We start from the raw sequence: 24,101 nt of genomic DNA on the forward strand, positions 1-24,101 counted from the left end.
GTTGGTTTTCTTTCTTTCTATAGTTCATGAACATCTGACGACTTCAGTGTGTCAAGAAGCCAGATTTTATTTTGGAAACAACGCATTCCATGTGCCCCCAAAGCACCAATCTAGAATTCTCAGTGTGGATGCAGTAACAGCCCCTATCCCCCAGCTCAAGAGCAATGAGAGTTTCTCAGAAGGCTGTCACTTCTGGGAGGTAGACACTAGCAACATGAGCCACTGGATACTTGGAATTGCTTGTCCCAAGTTTCAGTGCTATCTGGAAGCATCTTCTCATTACCTCTCTCTGTTCCTAGATAAAACACTGATCATGGGAAAGCACTTTCCTACAGCCCTTGAAGTGATCAGGGTAGAGGTAGACTGTGGAAGAAATAGGCTGTCATTTTATAACGTGTCTGTCAAGGATGGAGATCCTACTGACAGTCTCCATCTTATAGAGGCAGTAAGCATCCCTTTCACCTACCCTGTCCATGCTACCTTCAAGATATCTGAAGGCCCTCTGAAGCTCCTGTAGTGATGTGGGGACAAGGTGCTGTTTTGTATGTCTCAGGCGATCTATCAGGACTGCTGCTGCGTGGAGGCTATGCTAAGCTGGCATATGAGAAACTGGAATTGGGGCTGCTGTGATGGCTTTATCTCTGTGAGGGCAAGGCCTCTGTGGGGTGTATCACAGCACACAGCTGCTCACCGCAAGAACTCCTATCTTCTGTTAGTCACGATGGAAATGCTGTTGTGCTTTTTTGCTCAGCTGTACCAAATTCTGTGTTGGCTGCATGCTATTACATCTAGTTTGCAGAACTGAACAGCAGTTCAGTTCATAAAGGAGTTGAACTGCTACAGAACAAAGCAGCAGCAATGCTGATCTTTAATGCACAACTGAAGCAATCCCCTGCAGAAGCAAAGCTGGGCTGGGAGGCGAGTGGAGACTAGGTGGTAAGACATCTGGTTTCCTCTCTCTCTGCTGCTGACATCCCCTGCGAGGTCTCTGATAAGATCATTTGCCAACTTTTTTGCATGAATTTTGGGTTTTCTTTTCACCTGTGCAAAAATCTCTCAGCAAAGGGAACAATAAAGCAGAAAACTCTTGTGCTTTTATTCTGTACCATACGGGGCCTGGATTAGTTTGTTCTTATGTCTGAACACCTTGGGGAGGAAGAGATGCTATTCCTGCTTGTTCCTTGTGGTTCTGGTGCCTTCAAACCAAGCCAAGGTATTTTCATTAAGAGGTCCAGGCAGGAGCTCTTCGCCCTAGCAGAGACAGTGAATGACCTCAAGGGACACCACAGTTTTACACATGACAAAAGAAATCCTTGTTCAGTCTTAGAAGAAACCGGCTGTGCTTTATCTTTTGTATTTTATACACCAAAATGATATGGAAAACGATGCAGGCAGCGTCAGGTCTCTCAAATGCACCTGCAGTGGCTGCTGCTCTGCCTTATCTCGGGTGGTATGTGTGCAGAAGGAGGTAAGCAAGGCTTGTGGCATCGTGCGGGGATATTCCTATCCTACAGTGCTTTCATCAGTGCCCACTTCCCTGTGGCTGCACCAACGCCTGGCCCCTGAGTTCTCCCTGCTTTACCTTCAGGGCAGGACCTGTAACCGCTGTGGAGCGGAACCAGAGAGAGCAGAGGGAGCCCCTGGCTCACCCACGCCCTTCTCACCCAGAGCTCCCCTTCACCCCGCTGCCCCCGCCCGCGGCCGGATCTTCCCGGGAGAGCCGAGCGGCGCCCCCCGCCAGCCTGCTGCGGGCTCCACATGGAGCAGTGCCCCGAGGGCGCAGGGCAGCGGCTGCCCCGCTCACGGGAGCGGTTTGGGGGTGGAGCCTGGGACGGAGGAGTAGATGAGGGCAAAGGGGCAGGACTCGCAGCCTGAGGGCTGAGTCAGAGAGCGGGCCCGGTGCCGAGGAGCACCGCGTAGGTTCGCTTCTCGCGGAGCGGCCAAGGCGTCATGTCCGCTGCCACGGCCAGAACTTGGGAAGAATCCGGAAGGGGTGCCCGCATGGAGGACGAGCTCAGCTGCCCCCTCTGCCTGTCTCTGTACAGGAGCCCAGTGCTGCTGAGCTGCGGTCACAGCTTCTGCGAGCACTGCATCAACCAGGTGCTTGATGGCCAGCAGCAGTCCAAGGCCCCTTACTCCTGCCCCATATGCAGGCACCAGCTGGGGCCCGTCCTGGAGCTGCAGAAGAATTTCCAGCTGGGCAGGATCGTGGAGGCGTTTATGGCTGCTTCCGAAGGGCAGCAGGGCTTGAGCTCTGCAGGGGAGAAGAAGGAAGCGGTTCCCTGTGAGTTCTGCCTGGATCCGCCGAAGCCGGCGGTGCAGACCTGCCTGGCCTGCGATGCGGCTTTGTGCCAGGCCCATCTGAACAAACACAACACCAAGGCTTCCTATAAGGACCACGTCCTGGTGCGGGTGGGGGCAGGCGCTGCTGGGGAAGAGAGGAGGTGCCCGGAGCACGGCAGGCTGCTGGAGCTGTACTGCCAGGACGAGGGGCAGTACATCTGCGTGCTCTGCTCCATCGCAGCATGCCACAAGGGCCACAGCATCATCACCCTGAAGGAGACCTACGACAAGAGGCTGGTAAGGGGATCTCCTCTCCCCATGGTCCCTGTGGGGATTGCGCCAAACTCCTGACCTGGAGGAAGAAGGGGGGAAGCCACAGGAAAGACAACAAGGCTTTCTTGCTCTGGAAAGGGGATGGGGTGTGAGGGCAGGAATTTGCCTTTCATTTCCTCCCTTGTGTTGCCAAAGCAGCCTGGCAAGCTCAGCTGAGGCAGTAGAGCAGACATGGGTATTTGGGGCTGACCAAATCCTGCAGTGTGTGGTGACACGGGACAGCGAGCAAGAGGCAGGGCTTTGCTGTCCCGCACTGCCCTGGTGAGTGCCCGTGGTGTGCTGTCCATGTGGCTACAGACTGCCACTCACACAGCATTCCTGGCTGGGATTGAAACGTATTCCTGTAGCGATTATGAAGTCTCTTCTTCCACAGAGCCCCCTTCCCAACTTTGGGTTGGGAAACAGCTCTTCACACTCAGGGCGCTTCCATCCATCTCCCTCCTCCCTCTGCCCTAATTTTGCAGAGCAGGTGTCCCAGTGGAGACGTGGGGGCTTGATGTCCTTGCCTTTGAGTCCAGCTGTGTCTATGAAATGCTCCAGAATCAGCTGAGACTGAGGGGGTGAAATGCATTTGCTATGCTCACTCACTGCCTTGTGTTCGAAATGTTGGGGCTCAATACAGAGCCCAAGCAAAACACCCTGCAGGAACCCAGTGCATGGCCGTGAAACGCCTGGCTCACTCTGGACCTCAGGACAGGTCCCAGCCTCTTCAGGGATTAGCAGGAAGCATCCTTTGCACTCGCAGGTATTGCAAACTAACTTTCTCCCTCAAGTTACATACAAGTAGTTCAGGACTGCCAAACAGAAGTGGGCTGTGTACGATAGCAGCTATTTCCTTCATCCCTGGAGCAAGTAAAGGAGCAAAACCGCCCTCTCTATGGCAGTCATCTGCAATGTAAGCTGAGATCACAGCTGCATGTTCCTGTTGGGTTTGTGTTTGGTTTCTTTAACAAACAAACAAATGAACTCCCAGAAAAATCAGGGAAATGAGGAACACAGCTCTTCAGAAGGCATCATAAAAGGGTTTTGGTGCAATAAACATCAGTCAAATTTCATCAAGAAATGATATCTTTCATTCTGCTAGGATGAACTCTCAGACCTCATGACAAGGCTGCAGGAACGTAAAATAGCTTTAGCTACTGCCCTAGGAGAGCTTCAGGAAGGCGAGAATCGGCTCAAGGTTGGTACTCAGATCATCACTAATTCAGAGGATTTTTCCTCCACCATTTCCCATCAGTAAGTGATGGCAGCTCTACTGCTAGAAGCAGATTCATAGAAGTAGTCCAAAGTAGAGAAAACAGTGGTATAAGAAACTGCCAGAAGCCAGCCTTTCTCACAGCCTCCCAGCATAGCTCTAGAGGAGGAACCAGCTGGGAGACTCCACCATTTATTGTGGCTGCACAGGCCAGGCTGCAGGAGTGGCCGACCACAGACTGCACATCACTGTGGGGTTTCTTTAAAGTTTTATATCTGCTGAATGAAAGAAAACCAATTTGAGTTTACAAGTGGAATTTTCAGTGCGTGCCGATACAGTTCTCACGTTGCTAACTGGATTTTATCTGATTTTGTTACTGTGTCAGGATTAATATTCATAACCTTCTGTTCAGTCAGATAGTCCAAGCAAATGCTTATTGTCCACTTCCTCCTAAAGCCAGTGCAAAGGACAGATAAAATCCTAATTAATTAATAGAGACACTAAGCTGAAATGAGCCAGTGCACCATTCTGACCCAGTGCACCATTTTCTCATCTGTTCATTTAGACCAATACAAAAACAGTGACTTCTCAGCTGCAAAAGCTGTTTGAAGAGATAAAGACAGCGATAATTGAGAAAGAGAAGATGATCCTGGGTGACATTCAATCCAATGAGAAAAAAAACCTGGCAGATATTACCAAAGTGAAGCAGGAAATGGAACAGAAGAGAGATGAGGCTGCACAGCATCTTCAGTCTTTGCAGAAGATGAGAGAGCAACCAGATATGTTTCTCTTTGTCAAAGTAAGCAGTGGTATTCTGCTTTTCTTCATGAATATGCCTGTTTCTCAGCCAGGTGCCTTGTCTGGAAATCACACTAACGATTTTTTTTTCCTTCTTTTGGCAATGCTGTTTGCAGGAATTTAAACAGGCCAAGGACAGGTATGTTCCACCTGAAAACACTTGCTTTCTTCTTTGCAAAAAGATGGTGTTGGTAACTGGAATCAAACCCCACTGCCTGTGCCCCTCTGTCCTGGCTCCCTGTGCTGCACAGCTGCTCCCTGCTCCAGCTGAGCCAGAGGGCACCACGTCCACACAATTAACACGAATGGAGAGTTATCTGCCTGCCGTTCCAGTGGTCCATTGCAGTTTCCTTGGCAGCTACATGGCTGTGGGGTTCTGATGAGAACCACTGGTTTGTATTACCAGAATAACATTTTTATCACAGATGAAGCCCATAGGGGTCAGTTCACAGCAACACTCCTGGGTGTGTATTGGTGACACTTCCGCACCTAAGTCCCAGGAAATAGCCCTCACTGCAAAGGTACCTGGCTCATTCCCCACTGAGTTTTGCTTTTGCTCCTGGGCAAGCTTAATAGCAAGATATATTTATTATCCCTTCCCTTGAAAGTGATATATTTAATTTCTAACTTATTGCTTCCTAATTGATGCCTGGGTGTCAGGCTGTAATTCAATGGTACAAAACAACTGATCACAAGAGATTTTGCTGCAGCACTGAAGTGGCCAGCTGCATGAAGAGCTAGCTCAAACACCTAGCTGGATTTGAAGATGTTATCTTTATAACTTGTACAAATTAAAGCTGAGTTTGAACTTGGGTTATAAGGATAACTTTGAATCACCATGTACCTAAGGGCTGTGCTGGCAGCAGCACAATCCATTAATCGCAGCTGTGCCACAAGTCAGATCTAGCCTGTGGGATCAAAGTCATTTTCCAGAAGCCTGGACACTGTTTAATATGTTTGGCATTTTCCTTCTATCACGACAGCGGTTGTGCTAGAACAGTAAGAGCCTGCCTGCAGCAGGTCAGACCACTGTTGGCACAAGGGTATTAGCAAAATGCCTCCCCCTTTCTCATTTCAAGCATTTGAAAATTCCTGTTCATGTTTGGAAAGCAAAAGTCATTGCCAAATATACAAATATAACAATTGCAACTCACTTAACTTTATCAGAGAGCTGCTTACTTCATACTTCATGTTGCCAAAGCACCCTTCTCTTTGGAGCATCCTTTCTAACGAAGGAGTTTGTTAACTTTTAATGCTAAATGTTTTTCCTTGGTGAAATGACTGACTGTGCCCTAGGATTCTAAGTAAGAATTTCAGCATCAGCATGATGAACATGATGGTGGTGCAGCTGGACGAGGCCACGATTAACTGCTGTCGACGCTTCTCTTGGGAGGTCATGAGACAACTGGACTCGGCACTGCAAACCCTGCAGGGTGAGCGATCTGACCCCAGGCGGAAAGCAACAAGTGATGGGTGGCTGACGGGCACTGAATGGTGGCATGTGTGTGCTTTTGAGGGGGTTCACAAGGATTCCAGTGGGATCTTGGGACTATTGAAGAGGGGAGGCCAAAGAGGACAGAAAAACTTGTTTCTGGGGATAATAAGGAAAAGGTCCACTCCTAACTAGCATAAGGCCAGCTCCTTTTCATTTATCCACTCCTATCCCCATCTAGTCTGTCCCCAGCCATGAGATCTGAATGCACTGGCATTGCTTGCTTTGTAAAACACTTTTCTTGATCTTTCTTAGGTAAACTCGCCCAACAAGTTTGGTGGCACAGGTAAATCCTTTTCTTTACTTACAAAAATGTTCCCTGCAAATTTTTCCAGCAGTTATTAGTTTAAGGACTCTGTGGCCTGTGCTCCTCTGCACCAGTGTCAAGGAGAGCAGAGTCTAGAAGGCTGTCCCTCATCTCAAAAGGGGGAGTCTCTTACTTCATTATTAGCAAGATGTGATTTGTATTTTACAAGGCACTAACATTCAACCTTGTTTCTTTACAATGAAGCTTCAGACACTGATAACTGCAAAGTGTAAGTGTTCAAAAAGTACTAGTTATTCCTCAAAACTCTGGCTTGGGGCTGAGTCTTGCAGAGAAAATCTCTCACCTAAAAATGTGACTGGCATTTTGTTGCATGCCTCTCGTGTCCTTGCCATGGGTGAGGCCAGCAGGCGAGCAGCCTCAGAAACACTTCCCAAAATCTGAAGTGGGCAGAAATCTCTGGGAACTCACCAGAGAAATCATTTCTCTTGAGCCTGAGGGAGAGACTGGGTTTGCTTCAGCACTCAGTAAAAGCCTGAGCCTGCCTGAGGGAAGGAATGTGGAGGGGTTCCCACCAACTGAGCAGGAGCTGGAGCAAACCCAGAGCCTGAAAGGATCCCCAGACAATTCCAAATGCTGCAGGAGATACTAAATCTGTAAACAGCATTTCTCCTCAGACAGTGCTAGCTCACTGCTCAAATACATTTCTGCTGCATACAGTGGTGCATCTTTTCTACAAGCTTGTTTGAAGAAATGTTATTTAGAAGTTATTGGAAGGATTTTTTTATATATATTTTTCTTTGCTGCAACTAACCCTACCTTGTTTGGCTTTTTTCCCCACTAACTGAATTAGCTCATAAAATACGGAGCAGACAAGTGGCACAAAAAGCAGGTAAATGATTAAATGGAGTTTTAGATACGCAGCACAGCTTAACCATGCAGTTGTTTTCATTTAGAATTATGGAATTGATTAGAGTGGAAAAAATCCCTTTAAGATCAAGTCCAACTGCTAACCCTGCCCTGCCAAGCCCACCACTAAACCATGTTCCCAAGTATCACATCTAGGCATCTGTTAAATACCTCCAGGGATGGTGACTGCACCACTTCCCTGGGCAGCCTGATCCAGTGCCTGATGACCCTTTTGCTGAAGAAATATCTCCTAATATCCAATCTAAACCTCCCCTGGCACAACTTGAGGCCATTTCCTCTCTTCCTGTCTCTTGGTAACTGGGAGAAGAGATGGACCTTGCTACATCCTCCTTTCAAGTAGTTGTAGAGAGGGGTAAGGTTTCCCCTAAGCCTCCTTTTCTCCAAACTAAATAACCCCACTTCCCTCAGCTGCTCCTCATAAGACTTGTGCTTTAGACCCTTCACCACTAAACATAATGCCAGCCTCAAATCTAGAGGTATATTTTTAAATCAGTGTACATGACCATTTCTTTGTCTTGTGAGCTCAGTCTTCTACAGACATATTAATGTCTGTGTTCTATACAGAACCAGACAGCTACTTAAAACATGGGAGGGAGAGGAAATGCAATGCTGTACTTGAAAGCAACTTATCAAATATGTTATTAGCATAGCAATACAATACTATTTTATTAGTACAGTAAGTGAAGCTTTTCAATCTTGTGTATTCCTGCAGCACAAATGGCACTGCCAAGCCCACTATACTTCAGAAGGCAGATCACGGGATCAGAGTCTCACAGAACTGCTGGGAATGGATGGTACTTCTGGGCATCATCTAGTCTAAAACCCCTGTACAATGCAGGGGTACTGAGAGCAGGTTACACAGGATTGTGTCCAGGTGCATCCGACAAGACATTCCACGACCCATACCAGTGACCTTCCCTCCTCAACATGAACTACATGGACTGTCCCAATTTATCCCAAAGTAAGAGAGATGGAAAGAAAAAGTTAAATATTGTCAAAATGTCCTCTAACCATGGGGACCTGCCAAGTGTCTTGACCTCCCCTGCATGCCTGCTTTGAGAGCAATTCTGTAGCATATGCAAATTGCGAAAAGAAGTGCTAAGAATTAACACGAACATAAGAAAATCTCCACCTGCTGCTGGCTTCCAAACTGAACTATATAATCTCATGTTATTAATGATACTTGCGTACTATTAATAATGTCTATTACTACTATTAGTACTACTATTAATACTGTCATTATGTGGTTAGATAACCAAAGAAATGCCTAACGATACCGATAAGTAAGGCTGGCTGATTTTATACCCTGGCTAGAAATTAATTGTTGAGAGCACTGTTTGCAGATGGCTGCAGTAGAAAACTGTTCAGGACAATGCTGCCAATTTAACACTAAGGATCTTTGTGGCAAATAATTACTTATCTTTGTGTGAGTCAGCATCCAAGCCACATTTTAACACTTCTACAGAGCGCACAAAGAGCCATGCAAAATACCACAGTCACTAGTGTATGAAGGTGCTCTGCTGGCCACATCTCCATGTGTACAGATGTTATTTTTTAATCAAGCACATGCTGTGTGTTCCAGATGTAGCCCTTATTTCACATACCAACTTCACTGAAGGATTTCAGGGACACTGCCAGGCAGGTAGGCTCACTCCTTGTTGCTGTAGGCTGCTCTTGTCCTAGCTGTGGTTCAGGTCCAACATATAGGTTCACAACCTGGGTGTTTTTTCTCCAAATGATAAAAATATTCTACTGCAAACCAGGGTTGACAACATAAGCATTTTTAAGAAATTAAAGGCTAAAGTTTGGGGTACTTCCATATAAGTTAGGATTCCTGGCTGTAACTGTATTCTGTCACTTGTGATAATCTACATATACCTAACTGTAGAGATTAAAAGCAATAAACTCAGCAAAATCCATCTCAGATTTAGAGTAACACCTTCCTTCGTCGTTTAAATGGACTCACCAAGCTGTAATGGTGGATCTGCAGCCCTTGCTCTGCTGCACACATCAATTGTCAGTGTAACAGAAAGCACTTGGCCAAACTGGGGGAGCTCAGCAGTAGCTCAAGGTGACTTTGCAAGTATTCCCTACTGCTCAAAGCCAGTGAGACATAGACAGCTGCTCTCACTCAGATGAGGCAAAAAGAATGAGCCTGTCCTTTGGCACTTTTATGGCCTGGGCTCCTCTCTGGCTGCAAGGTAGTTATTTCATTCTAGGTGAAGGAGCCATGACCAGGCAATGCAGTTCAATGCTGCTGCTGCAGGCAGCAAGTTACTGCACTGCTGCAAATCACTACAGAGAGTCGGAGATTTACTCGGTGGTATTTTAAGTCACACTCCCATCCTACGCTGAGGACACTTTGGAAATGTCAGCACTTCTGTCGCCCTTTCTAAAACATCACTTTAGCATTTCCTCAATGAAACCTGCATTACAAACGTATTCCTGTGCCTCCAGCTACAGATTGCTGTGGGTGAACTGGAACACCACTCTTGGCTTCACTAGATGAGGGACAGGGTGGCTGGCAGCAGGGTGCTGATTCCTGTGCTCCCAGGCAGCTGTCCTCACCAGTGTGTTCCTAGATGTACGGCTGCCCCCTTGCCTGCAAGAGATGCTCACTTTTTAACACCATTTCTGACAGTCTTTGAGAAGCAATGATGATACTTTTTTTCCCCAGGGAGGATGAGGTACTGATTTCACTCTTCCTCCAACGCCATCAGCTGCCAGAATCTTTAAGCCTCTGGTAGAAATATCTGTGACCTGTTTAAAGGAAAGTCCTCCCAGAAACCTTAGCCATGGATGAACATCCAGTTCTCACGAATGGAGTTACATTCCCAAGAGCCTCTCAGAAGGGCTGGGAGCAGTCGAGAAGGGAGTATGTCTGCAGCAGGCTGAGTCAGGCTGTTTGTGCCTTCAGAAGAGCTCTGCAGCCCTCCTAGACAGTTGTAATGCTGCCTTTGAAGCGTCAATCACACATAATGCAGTATTATGCTAAAGCTGGAGTACTCAGCCTAACTAAACCCCAGGACCAATGGGACTTGCTGACCAAAGCAAAGACAATAATTGGTTGGCTGGAACTTGCCTAGCATCTCATTTGGAGGGAAAAATGCAGGTAACTCTTCACTGCTAGGCTTATTGGACTCAGATTTGGGGCTGATGTGAATACTTGCCCAAACATAGTAAAAGAAGGTGGCTATTGAGGCAAAATTGATGTGATTGAGGAGATAAGGACTTTATAATCGCTGCTAGAAGGCAAAAGCAAAGGGTTTCATTTCAAGCAGATTGGAAAAAATACATTTTTTTAAAACTGCTGCAGGCTCAAAAAGCTTTTGGATGAAAATTAGTATCTAGGAAGGTGGATTTTCTGAGTTAGATACTAAGCTCATGGTGCAGTTTACTTTCCCCATACATTTGCCTGCTATAGTATTAGCAAAGATAGATTCCTTTGAATTTGAGACATCATTTGAGTGATGAAGCAGAGCTGGATTGCAGAGGGGTTTTATTGATGGAGTACAGGGTGATAACACTGTCCTGTGCAGCCCCTAGAGCTCTCTGCTGGAGGATCAGGGCACAGTGGGACTGTACGAGAGCTACAGGGTGAAAGGCGAGGTGGGAGAGCTTCCCTGACTGGGAGGGGCCGGGATGCACAGGAACAAGTACCCAGGCGGACAAAACGGAGCCTTCTTCCACTATTACTTTGCATTCTGAGGAGCTGCCCTCTGCAGGTTTGCTGTTCCAAAGGTGACGGGGCAGTCTGGAGAACGGAGCAGCAGTCTGACAAGCTCACTGAGTGGGACGGGCAGATGGCACGTGTATTTGTGTGTCAGCAAGCCCCAGCTCGCCTTTCCTTGGCAGGAGATCCTGGAGCATGAGGAGCCCCAGAGGCACATTTCTCCAAGGCCAAAGGTCCCCTAAATGCAGAAATACATTAACCACAAAGCTTAACGTACATCAGGAAGAGGAAGGCAGTTGGAAGTTAAATGACAGAGTTATCTTAAATATTTACTTGTATTTTTTCCTCCACTTTTTAAAAAATCATCATACAGTAAAAAGAAAAAAACAATAGCAGTGAAAGAAAAAAATAATCGTGATTCTGAAAAATTAGTGCTTGGGAATTTTTTTAATATCATGTTATTTGTGCTCCAAGAAGATATTATTTCCCTTTTTCTTCTATGAAGGCACAAGGTATTTGATGACCCAGGTTGTTCCACAGCCCGTGCCTCCAGAACAATGAAAATGCTGTGACACTTGTTGCTTGGTTTTGAGGGTTTTTATCAGGTTTGTGCGGGGTCCCTACACAGAAGGCTCCTCTTAAGGCTTTCAACACAGATCTCACTCCTCACAAGGATTCGCTGTGGTAGTCTTTGAGTCACCATGCACTTAAAACTCAATTAAAACTCGTGTGGAAGGCTCTAAGAGGACTGGGAAGTCAGAGCCACTGGTGCTGGGTAAGCAGGGGAGAGGGAGTGAGCTCTTTTACTTCCTTTGCAAGTTGCCTGTGCTACTTACATCTGGTGAAACCCGTGTGGAGGCGGTACGTGTTTGCTCGCAACTGGAAATATGACGTATTTCTACAGCAAGATTTATAGCACTTGTCTGACACCGAAAGAATGAGCAGGAATTCTGCAGGCTCGAAGCTGGTCTGGATTTCTCTGCCCATGTATTAATGGGCTTTTTGGCAGCTCAGGGTTCCACCTGAAATGCAAATATTAGGCGATATTCGATTTCAGAGTATGCCTGCTTTGCTGTGCAAGTGCCGAAGGACCGGCAGGAGAGGCTGGGCAGGGACACTGCCCTTGAACCTCCAGTGCAGAGATAAAAGGAGCGCACTGAACAAAAACCTGGTGTTTTCAATACCAGCATCATCCAAGTTCCTCTGCCCTTCCCAGTTGGAAGTACTCCCAGACCCAGACACCGGAGCAACTAACACAAAAGGACTTTAAAAAACTCTTCAAATGAATACTAGTGGTTCCACAACAGGAAATCAGACAGTTTCTCAGAAATTGTTATGGTTTCCCTATCTGTATCAGTTTCAGGTCATTTTACCTCCAGTTACCACCACATACTTCATCTTTCAACTTAGAAGAGCGAGAACATCTTAATGAGCTAAACCACGGGCTCTTCACTGGAGTTCCTCCATTTTTTCATTCCAGGTGGTTGTTTTGTGGGGTAGGGCAGCAGGACCAGTGAGTCACCCTCAGCACCAGCCTTCCTCGGCCCGCTCCTAATTCAGAACACACTTGATATTAATTACACGGTAAAAAGAGACGCTGGGGAGCAGTTTCGGAGGTTAGGTCCTGTCTGCTGCCTTGGGCCTGTTCCGGGCCTCCCGCGGCCTCCGGGCCCTCCCCGAGTAACGAGGGGCGCGGCGGGGCCGGCTCGGCCCTTCCCTTCCCGCTCCCTCACGGGGAGGCGGGCGAGGGGCAGGGCTGGGGAGGCGCTGCGGCCGCTCGGTAAATCGGGGAGTCCTGCCCGCCCGGCCGAGGTGTGCCTGTAGCCGCCGGCGGCCCGCGGTGAGTGGGCGCTATGAAGCGAGGGAGGCCGGAGGGGCGGTGAGGGGCAGCGGAGCGGGTGGCGGGGGCATGGCGGCTGTGGGGTCTTGGTGCGGGCCCGGCCCAGCTCGGCTTCCTGACGGGGAAGTTCCGCTTGGACCCCGCTTTATGGAGCGGCTCCCCCGGCGGTGGCTCGGAAGAGGGAAATGGCAATGAAAGCCGGGAGGGGAGGTCTCGCTGCAGGGGTGGGGGTGTGAGCCCGGTGGCCGCTGTGTGCGAAGGAAGTGATGTTGAGACTGAGAGGATGGAACTGTTGTGTTAAAGCTTCCCTTTCACTGTCCTGCAAACTTAGACGTTGGCTTCCAAAGTGATACACGGGCTCTCAGGCAAAACAACCCCCAAACAAAACTATTCCAGGAGTATCAAAAGCGCGTGGATTCCTTCTTGCAGGTTTTAGTGTTTAAAACCCCACGTTTTTTAAGGGGTCTTTTCTCCAGTGCAAACCGTGCTCATGGCTGAGCCGGCCGGGTCTCCCGCACAGCCCTCTGCCGCGGAGCGCTGCTCCCCTCGCCGCTGCCAGCGTGGCGTGCTGAGGGCTGGCAGCCGCTGCCCCTGGGGCAGCCCGAACAAAGCTCCCCAGTGTTTTACCTTGGGTAGCTAACGGTAAGGGCGGGAGGAGTGGCCTGGCTTGGAAATGGCTTGCTGAAAATAAGACTTGGCGAACTCTACAGCGGAGTGGGTTTGGTTGGGAACTGCTGGCGTGCTGTGCGAGGCGGCAGCCGGTGGCTTACAGAGAGATCCGCCTTGGACAGGACATGGTATCCGTCACGCTGGATGTGCAGCCTCTTTCGGGGAGGTGAGGTGGCTTACCTGGGAGGGCTGGCTGCGAGAGGGGCTGTTGGCTTCCACAGGACCTTCCCGAACAGCCTGGTGGCTGTGTGAGGCTGGTGAGTGGCGTTATTGCTGCTGAGGAGAGCTGAGCTTCAAGTAGGAGATTGGATATTTCACACAAACAAAGTTTTATTGCTTGGCTTTGTAGGTTTTCCCTCTTGAGTTAATGACGGGATTACTGTGCCGACAGTAGGGTAGCTCTGTGCCTAGTGTGTTGCTTAAATGTGGTGAGTGTGGTCTATGTTTTATGGTTCTTGGTGTTCATATGATTTAAAGTCTCTTGTTGAGATACATGTTTGTAGCTTGGATGCTTTGTTGGAGGATGTTGAGGGTTTTGTCATAAACCTGAGCTTTCTTCCAGGATACATCAGTGTTATTCCAGTGCTTATCCCAGTGTTCTCATGGCAGTATTGAATTTCCTTGTTGCTCCACAGCAGTTAAGAGATTATTTGGAAAAGGCTGTTGTTCAGCAAGAGTAACAGCAGAGATGTAGTTACCAGAGTGTTGTGATACGCTTTCCTTTTATGCTCCTAGGGTGAGATTTCCAGAGGACCCAGAGGTAGTAGTCCTTATGTGGAACTTGGATTTCTGATTCACCTGCTTCTCCTTTACATCTCTTCCAAAATTACTCATCTCTCTAGATTATGTGCTTACTCATTAGTTTTTAAGTACATGCAGCTTCCTGTGTCTGGCAAATGGGTGGGGGTCCCATACAGAGAGGATTCATGTGCATAGCATTTGGAGAAGTAATCTGGCAAACCGAGATCATTGTTGTGGAAAGAACACTCTTGATTTAGTTTCTACTCTTAAAAGCTCACGTATTAAGTTTAAGCTCATAATATGTTATTTCAGCAGGTGAGTGAGATTCACAATCTATTGTTTTCTTGCTGTCAGGGTGACTGTGAGCTGAGATGGAGGAAAGAAGTCTGAGCCAGCAAGGCCCTTTGCTCCAGGTAGTGTTTTCCCAAAGGCAGATGCTAGCTTGCCTCTGCTGTGTCATGGTGTCAGTAAGAAAGGGCCAGATGGGATCCATAAGTAGTCAAAAGTTATCAGATGCCAAGAATGCAGTACCTCACCATACCTGTATTTTATGGTAGTCACTTGATAAGAGAGGTACTGGAGATTTTCTTCAGGTCTGTGTTGTAGTCTTTTACTTTATGTCTTAAATAAGGCTTTGTGGCAGTTGGACACCCCTTGAAGATCTTACTCAGGCCAAAAGGAGCTTAGAAAAGTGCATTTTAGGCACACAAATTAGTTACTTATAAATAGCATCTTTGAAAATGAAAAACAGAGTAGCTCCCTTTCCAACTTAACAGAATCTCCTTCAGTGTACTGAACCAAAGGGTGTTTGTTTGGAGTTTTTGGGCAAGAACAAAACCCAGTTTTACTCGGCAAGCTTGGGCTAAGCGGTTACAGAAGTCATACAGAGCAACGCTCTCAGGATGAAACGGGTGTTGGAAATGGTGTCATTTCCCAGTGCCCCGACATTGCGAGAGGCAGTGTGATGAAAGACCCTTTTCATGCCACAAAGAGAAGGTTGTCATGCAGGTCAAAGATCCAGTGTATGCTCGGAGTTTAGTAGCCAAGAGGAATGCTATTAGAACATTTCTGTACTGTCTAGACATGACTGAGGAAGAACTGGGTGTATGCAGATGTTTTACAGCACTGCCCAGAACTGAACTGAACTATCTGGGGTTTGTGGTGTTGTTCTCTGACATGATAAGAAAAAAAATCCTATGTTTGAGTGAGCTATCTACAAGTCCTGGGTGAGGGATAGGGGAATCAGAATTTCCATTACTAAGATGTTAGAAAACAAACTTATTCAAGCAGTTTGCTACTGCCCTGGGTTCGGCAGGCTTAAACCACAACAGCTGCACAAGAAAATAGCCTGGGGTGAATTTTTCCCTCAGCTTTTACAGTATTGATTTGCTGAGCTTAGGGTGAAAAGCTTTTTGATTTGTAGCTGTGCTTGTGAAATAAGTAAAACTGCTTGAGTAAAGATAACTACAGAATGCACTTACACAGAGTAGTGCAGACATGTGCTTTCATTCACTATGTTCACTTGATATACCTTGTGTAGTATTTGCTTTTTCTTGTAAATGCTATAAATAATCCCTGCGATTATATACAGGGGAGTGAGATTAGTAACCTAGAAGGTAGGGATGGGTTCTCTTCCATATGGGTTTCCTGTGGGATCTTGGTATGTAATTTCTTGCACTGCATATTTCATATAATAGGTGAGGTTGGAAAAGACCTTTAAAGATCATCAGGTCCAGCCTTCACCTGAGGTTTCCTCTCGAATATTAATTCTTCATATGGCTCTTTGAGCCCATAGTTATTCTAAAACACATTAAAGATGCTGAATCAGAAGGTATTAGCCAAGGGACATTCATCATTTATAATGTGTCTGTAGGTATGTGATCCAGTAATTCTATATGTAAGGCTGCAAGATTACAGTTTGAAATAATGAAGAAAGCACGCAGACAAAACTAAAGCTTTCTTCTCTTACCTTCTGTTTACTAGGTGATTGGCTTGGCTAACAAGAACAGATACAGAGGCGTAAATGCATGGGAAAATTTAGCCCTAAAAATGCGTATTTTTTTGAGTTCTGGGTAAACTGAGCCTTGCGTCCAGAGCTGTTGGTTCTCCAAGTTGTGAGGGTCAGGATGAAAGGAAGACCACAGATACCAGAAACAGGACTTGGATTCAGATTATGGAATCATCCACCTAGGTCTCACCTAACCCAGTAAAGCATTAAACCTTTATTTCTGGAGTGTGACTTTCCTTAAAGCAGCTCCTCTGCCCGTGCTCAGAACAGCATCCACAAAGGGGAATGTGCTCCGCAGTTGTTGCACGTAGAGCTGTTTTCAGCTTTCTCATTTGCAGACCACCCTGCAGACCCCATGCATGTGGTTCAGATGAATTAGGCATGGAGTTGGAGATACGGGAGTATGGAACAGGGAGGGAGCTGGAGGAAAGCACTGATGCACTACCAGATGTGGAAAATGAGAGGTAGGCATTTAATCAAGCCTCTTGCACAGAGCATGAGTCCTGGTAATGCTGTTCAGCCTGCCCCGTGTGTTGTACAGGTTCTGATATCATACCAGGAAGGCATAACAGCCTTTCTTACACAGAAAATCCATCCCTGGTGATGCCAGTCGTGCTGTTCACAGTTTCGGAGCCCGGGAGGTCTCTGTGCAAAGCACAGCTCCTTTTCAGTGCAGTCCAGCAGCAGGCTGCCCGAGTGAGCTGTGTTTGGTTATTTGTAAGGGTACAGGAACTTGCCCACCAGTCACTTGCTGTCTCTGTATCTGAAGTGAATAAAAACGCTGTTTGGGAGTCCCAGTCTGCAGCAGCAGATAAAATGCCTCTGGTATTTCCTGTTGCCTATCTATTAGCATCAACCCTGTGTGTTGACTTCAGATAGCTGTGTGCACACTGTGACCTGGTAGCTCTAGTGAGAAGTATGTGACAGTGTAAGGTGGAAGAGTTGGTTTACTTGGGTTAAATTGCTTAATATTTAGAAGGCTGTTCTAGAAATCTCTGAGTATTTTTATCTGGAAAGAGAAGCCAGTTTAAATGTGAAGTATTGCAGCTGCTTCTGCTCTGGTGTGCATTCCTTTGATATGGTTAGGATAATTTGCTTAGGTTGTTTCAAGACATCAGGAACTTGGGTTGATATCGTCTTTCTAGCCAAAAGAGCTGTAGGTAGTTAAACTCTGAGCTAGCAGGCTGCTGGAGGCCTGGCTGTGTGTGAACCATCATGTAGGGCTGATGCAGGGCACTTTGGATATGACTGCATCAGACCTGGAAAGACAGAATGAAAATTGTACCCTCCAGCTAGCTAAACTGAGGTCTAAGAGAAGACATTTCCTCTCTGCATAGCTGTAGGATCAGTGCCTTGTAATGGGCTGACTGCAGGAGAAACTGGTAGGTAAGTGTCATGCTTAAATTCAGTTCTCTCACTTCTCCTCTCATGCTTTTCTGAGACTTACCGTGAAAAGATAGTAGCAGTGAATGTACTAGAGCTACTTGTGAAATGGTGATTAAATGAACTAATTTTAAGCTGTGGCATCCTCAGCACTGCTAGCTCCAGTACTGATCTGGTAATTAAGTGGTAAACATTGCGTAGAACATTAATTTGGCTGATGTTTGCACTGCACAAAGAAGGTGTAGTCAGCACATAAGGGATATGTTGTTTATTAGCACTCCGGGGCTGCAAGGCAGTATTGGAAAGGGAAGCCTGGGAGTTAGACTTTTCAGGGTTCTGCTGCTGTTTCTGGCCTTGACCTCCACTGTAGCACCAGGTGAATGGGTTTCTGGCTGAGTTTTACTGACTTCAACATACAAGTAGTAGCAGGTATTGCAGCTGAAAGAGAGTTTTCTGGATGATTCTGGACGCTGTCTGGAAACTGGGAGTGCTGCCTGAATGCTGGCAGTCACTGTTGATATCATCAAGTTTCGTTAGGGCTTGTTTTGTTACTTTTCTCTTTCACAATGAGGCAATATGTTTTAAGTATTAAATGTGCTTTGGTGTAATTACCTTGTGATTATATCAAATACTAGAGCATTAATATGATTCCCACTGGTTGTTTTGTTCAGATGTAGTTTACTTGAAAGCCAGCTTTTAAGAAGTGTGAAGAGCATTCTTTGCAATGTTGTTGGCTGAAATAAAGCAACTGTGTAAAGACTGCATCTTCTTGGATAACAAATCTTTACAATATTTGACAGGTGTAATCACTGCATTTTAAAATACATATAAATGAGATTTAGACCAAGCTGTGCAGTGCTAGAAATATACTAATTGTAGGTAATTTTCAGCAGCTGAATTGAAGTAATTTTTGGGTTATATTGAGCCCCATATCTTTCTGTGGAATAGGTTGCAGGTACTGATTTTATCAAGGAAGCCTCCCAGGGAGATGGTGCTGATGCATTCTTTTCCATTTCACAACATTGCCAGCTTATTCTATGGGATTTTTGCTTCCCTCCTAGGGAAGGTGATTCCTTGCTTAACGGGGATATAATGGGGAGGCTCTTTGCAAGTTTGCTTAGAAATTGCTTTCTCTGTGCTGAGCTAAGACTTGTAGCCCAGTCGTTATATAAATACTGTATTGACTCTATTAAAGAGTCTCATGTAGCACATTTGTTTATGGTTTAATGAAAACAATCTTTCTCTGTGTTTTCAGGGAGTCCTTGAGATGACAGCAATGGCAGAATTCAACAGCATCCATTCAGTGACTGAAATGCCAGAAGGAGACAATCCGAAAAGTGGTTTCCATCATGGAATGTTCTTGGAACCCCAAGAGAAGAAGAAGAGCATGAAGGCTCTGGTGGTTAAGCAAGCAAAGAAAACTTGCAGCTGCACTCCAGCCAAAGTTAAAGACTTTGTTTTAAGTTTCTTTCCTGTCTTGCAGTGGCTTCCTAAATACAAACTGAGAGAGTACCTACTGGGAGACATAATGTCTGGTGTGATTGTGGGGGTCTTACTAGTCCCACAGTCAATTGCTTATTCTCTCTTGGCTGGGCAGGAGCCTATATATGGCCTTTATACATCCTTTTTTGCTGGCATTATTTATTTCATATTTGGAACTTCCCGCCACATCTCAGTTGGCATCTTCGGTGTGATTTGCCTGATGGTGGGACAAGTGGTGGATCGTGAGATACAGAGAGCAGGCTATGATGCAGAGCCAGCTGCACTCAGTGGCCTCACAGTTACAGCAGCATATGCAAACACCACCAGTTCTCCTGTGAATCGGACATCACAGGAGCTGCTCTGTGATAAAAGCTGCTATGCAATTACAGTAGGAGCCACTATGACCTTCATAGCTGGAGTTTATCAGGTAAGAGGAGGTGGACAAACAGGTATTCTGTGGAAATAGTTGTAATTCTTTAGGTCATTGCCACATGAGCAGACTGCTGGACTTGCATGTTTCCTTAATCTGCATCCCAGGGGAGTGGACGCAAGGAGCAATGGAGATCTACAGTTACTGTTGTGCAAGAAACTCCTGTGTCCTCTCCTTTTTTAGTAGTATTTTGTGCTTGCATTGCTACTTTGTTGGGGACTGTAAGGACCTGCACATAACTGTGTGCTGCTTTCACCTAGTAACTCACTACCTTCCTCACTGTGACTTGAAGCTATTTTTTTTCCTCTGGCTTATAGCATAAACCTCCATTTCATTGGGCCTGAATGCGGTGTGTCAGCTTCTCATTCTGGACTCCAGTTATTTGCCTTTTATCAAAAAATAATCTGGACAGTAAAAGATTTTCCTGGACAGTAAGAGATTTCTCCAATTGATTTTTATTTGTCTTTGTGTCTGTAAAGCTTTGCTCTATGTCTGTTCAAAGCAAAACAATACCGAATATACAGTGTGAAAAGGATACTATTGAGATGATAAAATATGTTTGAAATTGAACTTTTAATTATTACCTTATTAAAATACGTTATTCAACAATATTTTACCATTCTGTCTCTACTTAGTCCTAGAATTCACTGCATTTGTTCTTATGGTGCCCTCCAGGGTGATAGCTCATCAAACTGTACATAGGTGGGAAATCGAACATACATGTGACACTTGTTTTGGACACAGTCTGGGACTCTTTCTTGTGCTGCGTGTTAGCACTGAGTAATTCTGACAATATTCTGGGTCTCCTGGGGTGCAGTGGATTTTGTGTTTCATCACTGTAGGATGGATACAGTTTTGGAGTTGTGCATTGTGTGTAATATTCTTTGCAAGTACAAGTACAATTAAGTTGCCGTATATGAAGGAGTCGGATTACTTTACCCAAGTGTTAGGCATATTCTATCTGCTGTCCTTTCAACTAGCATTAATAAAAATTAATGACAAGGCACTTAAAATTTGTAAACCTTGGATCTTTGCAGAGTTCACAAAGTTCAGAAGAACTTGAGAGACAAATGGCAAAGGTAGTGGGAATTTCAAATGCTTCCCACCCCAGGCTTGCTTTCTTGCCTGCTAGGGTAACAAGAAGTTACAGCCAAACTGATGAGCAAACAATAAACACAGGTTCAGGGTATGAAGACCCCCCCCCAAAAGCCTGCTCTGTGTTAGGAATGCATTTCATTGAGGAGCAGCTGAATGCTGGAGGCTGTTTTCTTCATGCTTAGACCATGCCTTGTGCTCCAGGGCCCCACAGTGATGACATGTCCAAGATCTGCATCTTAATCTGTTGTGTGTGGTTGATCCCTTCCAGGTGGCCATGGGTTTCTTTCAAGTGGGCTTTGTCTCAGTGTACCTCTCCGATTCATTGCTGAGTGGATTTGTCACGGGTGCCTCCTTCACCATCCTGACTTCACAAGCCAAGTATCTCCTGGGTCTAAACATACCAAGGACCAGTGGCATTGGCTCCCTCATAACCACATGGATAAACATCTTCAGAAACATACACAAGACCAACGTCTGTGATCTCATCACAAGCATCTTGTGCTTTCTTGTACTTATCCCAACCAAAGAGCTTAATGATCATTTTAAATCCAAGCTCAAGGCTCCAATACCAGTTGAGCTAGTCGTGATTGTGGCAGCTACTCTGGCATCTCACTTTGGGAACCTGAGAGAGACTTATGGCTCAAGCGTTGCAGGACGCATCCCAACTGGGTTTCTGCCACCCCGTCCTCCAGACTGGAACCTGATTCCTAATGTGGCTTTGGATGCTATCCCCTTAGCTATTATTGGCTTTGCCATCACTGTCTCCCTCTCGGAGATGTTTGCCAAGAAGCATGGTTACTCTGTGAAGGCCAACCAGGAAATGTATGCCATTGGCTTCTGCAACATCGTTCCCTCTTTCTTCCATTGTTTTATAACAAGTGCAGCTCTTGCGAAGACTCTTGTTAAAGAGTCCACAGGCTGTAGGACACAAATGTCTGGCATGGTGACTAGTTTGGTAATCCTATTAGTCCTCCTTGTGATTGCACCTTTGTTTTACTCCCTTCAGAAATGTGTCCTTGCTGTCATAACCATTGTAAACCTCAGAGGAGCCCTGCGGAAGTTCAGGGACCTGCCAAAGATGTGGCGTTTGAGCAGAGTGGATACAGTGATCTGGGTAGTTACTATGGCAGCCTCAGCACTCATCAGTACTGAGATTGGTCTTTTGGTTGGTGTTTGCTTCTCTATGCTCTGTGTCATTTTCCGAACTCAGAGGCCTGAGGCACCACTGCTTGGTTGGGTGGCGGAGTCTGAGACATATGAATCCCTGTCTGCTTACAAGAATTTGCAAACCAAGCCAGGAATTGTGGTGTTCCGTTTCGAAGCACCCCTCTACTATATCAACAAAGAGTGCTTTAAATCCATCTTGTACAAGCAAACTGGGGTCAACCCAGTCTGGGTGAAAGCAGCAAAGAAAAAGGCAGCAAAGAGAATGCTTAGAGAGAAAGAGGTAGATTCTGGTGGCAACCAGACCAGCATCTCCATGGATTTTGTCTCTGAACCTCTGGGATTTCACACAATAGTGATTGACTGTTGTGCAATACAGTTTCTGGACACGGCAGGAATACGCACGCTCAAAGAGGTCTGCAAGGACTACAGGGAGATAGAAGTCCAGGTGCTTCTGGCCCAGTGCAACCCTTCAGTGAGGAGTTCCCTGATCCGAGGAGAGTTCTTTAAAGAGGGGGAAGACCACCTTCTCTTCCACAGTGTGCACCAGGCTGTGGACTTTGCACTGGGTGCACAGCAGCACAGTGGGACTGGTGTTTGTAAGAACTAGCTGGGGAAAGGCAGCAAGTTGGAACAAAGCTTGGGGAAATAATGGTGGAGGGTCTGTATATCTGTGCAATATATATGCACCCAGATAAAATGAAGCAGAGTGGTTATTAACACACTGATTACTTTGCAGTCTGTTTTGATGCTTTAAATTTGCCTCCTGGGTATAGTGATTCATTAGGTGGTATTGAATGAAGGCAATTCTTAACTTGATTATGGTCAATCTGTGAATCTTAAAGAGTTTTCATATGGTTATTCATCTCATTTTTCTTCTCTCTAGAACTTACCATGTCTTGGTTCCCCTCTAAGTTTTCATCATAAGCCTTGTAAGTCTTCATTGCAACCCTTTGTATGGATGGGATTTTGAAGTAGTCTGGGTACCTTGTCCAACTGAACAATGAGAGGCAACTCAGTTCTTGTCACTCATTCTGGCATTGCTTTTCCACATCACCACACCCTTATATTTTCTAAGGAATGACTGATGAGGACTGTTTGCTCTAGTCTGTGCTGTTGAGTGATTGATGGGTGATTTTGTAACGTCTTGAATTTGAGACAGATGGATAAATAAAATCCAAATGTGCATGAAGAACATTCTTAATGAACAGCTCCTAACAACCTGTCACCTCCAGAGGCTTTGCCAGTGTCTCCTGGGAGCCTAGTATGGCCAGGCAGCAAGCCATGGTTGTCTCATTTTTACACAGGCCTTTACAGGCCATGAAAGCTTGCCCCTTCAGCTTCAACTTTTTAATGTTTTTTTATTCAGAGGTGACTGTTTAGAAACGTTTCATGCCTATGGTCAGGCATTTGTTTTCCTAACATTTAAAAGCTCTTAAAATTGTGGGCATTACATACTGAAAATGCTTAATTCTTGAGTTTCAATCGGAAACAGTCCCTTTTAGCCAGATTTATATGCCAGGCAGACAGGATCACAGACACCAGAACAAAAAGGGCCAAATAGATATCCAACATCTGTCTAGTTTTGTCAGTGTTGAACAGATTTCATGTGTGAATGCAGGTTTTGTTGACTGTAGCTCCTTTACTCATACTCTGTCATGGGCTTTGTGTAATGGGGATGGACAGGCAAAGAACAACAGCCGTTAGAAAAGGAGACAGAGAAATTCTGTGCTGAATGTTAGTGTAAATAAACCTTTGTACTTTGGCTTTAATTATGCAGAACAGTGAACAGTACCTGTTCTTTGTGTGAAAACACAAAAGCTGGTTAGGAAGAGGTTCTCTTTCCTTACACCAATAATACAACTATGAAAGCAGAATTCAGAGATTAACAGCTTAAACTGAGTTCCATCTGTATGCAGTACACTGTACATCCTTGGAAGATGGTGGTTTCTCCCAGGTTCTTCACAGCTTTTTGAAAGGGAAAAGTTGTTCTATAAATACAGTATTCTCATCCTTAATCGTTCAAGAATGAGTCAGGAGTCAAAAAGGAATAAAATGCAATCTGAATTATGAACTGTTTTCTAAATAGAAATACATTTTGAGTTTAGTTTTTTTCCCAGGATAGGAGCAGTAACTGTTCTTCCTATGGAAACTGGTATGTCTGTGACATACCACTTCACACTAGGAGCTGGGACCTCAATGATTAGATAGCAGAAAGATGAGTCCCAGGATCTGGCAGCCTCTGTATGTTAACTGAAGTTAGTACAGTTTTGTAGGACATCACAGCAGCATATAGCAATATGGGGGGAGGTGGTAG

The 24,101-nt window shown here is 45.8% G+C and overlaps 1 protein-coding gene across 1 annotated transcript; it reads left to right on the top strand.

Moving 5' to 3' along the window:
* Positions 1–1,924: 1,924 nt before the first annotated feature.
* LOC133222804 (sulfate transporter-like) lies at positions 1,925–23,858 on the top strand. Its single transcript, XM_061372882.1, has 9 exons — positions 1,925–2,580; positions 3,701–3,796; positions 4,377–4,610; positions 4,726–4,748; positions 5,906–6,235; positions 14,532–14,534; positions 14,714–14,792; positions 18,866–19,519; positions 20,889–23,858. The coding sequence occupies exons 1-9, from the start codon at positions 1,951–1,953 to the stop codon at positions 22,392–22,394; spliced, it is 3,555 nt and encodes a 1,184-aa protein (XP_061228866.1). The 5' UTR covers positions 1,925–1,950; the 3' UTR covers positions 22,395–23,858.
* The last annotated feature ends 243 nt before the right edge of the window (positions 23,859–24,101 follow it).

The sequence above is a fragment of the Neopsephotus bourkii genome, unplaced genomic scaffold, assembly GCF_033783945.1.
Source record: "Neopsephotus bourkii isolate Nb327-2 ecotype Australia unplaced genomic scaffold, CSIRO-AGI_Nbou_v1 NB_1622, whole genome shotgun sequence".
Lineage (NCBI taxonomy): Eukaryota > Metazoa > Chordata > Aves > Psittaciformes > Psittacidae > Neopsephotus > Neopsephotus bourkii.

What these genes read in the sequence shown, in the direction of transcription:
- LOC133222804 (XM_061372882.1), top strand. Translation starts at nt 1,951, where the DNA reads ATGTCCGCTGCCACGGCCAGAACTTGGGAAGAATCCGGAAGGGGTGCC. An exon ending in ATATGTTTCTCTTTGTCAAA is followed by an intron (nt 4,611 to 4,725) that starts GTAAGCAGTGGT and finishes TGCTGTTTGCAG; the next exon opens with GAATTTAAACAGGCCAAGGA. An exon ending in TCATAGCTGGAGTTTATCAG is followed by an intron (nt 19,520 to 20,888) that starts GTAAGAGGAGGT and finishes GATCCCTTCCAG; the next exon opens with GTGGCCATGGGTTTCTTTCA.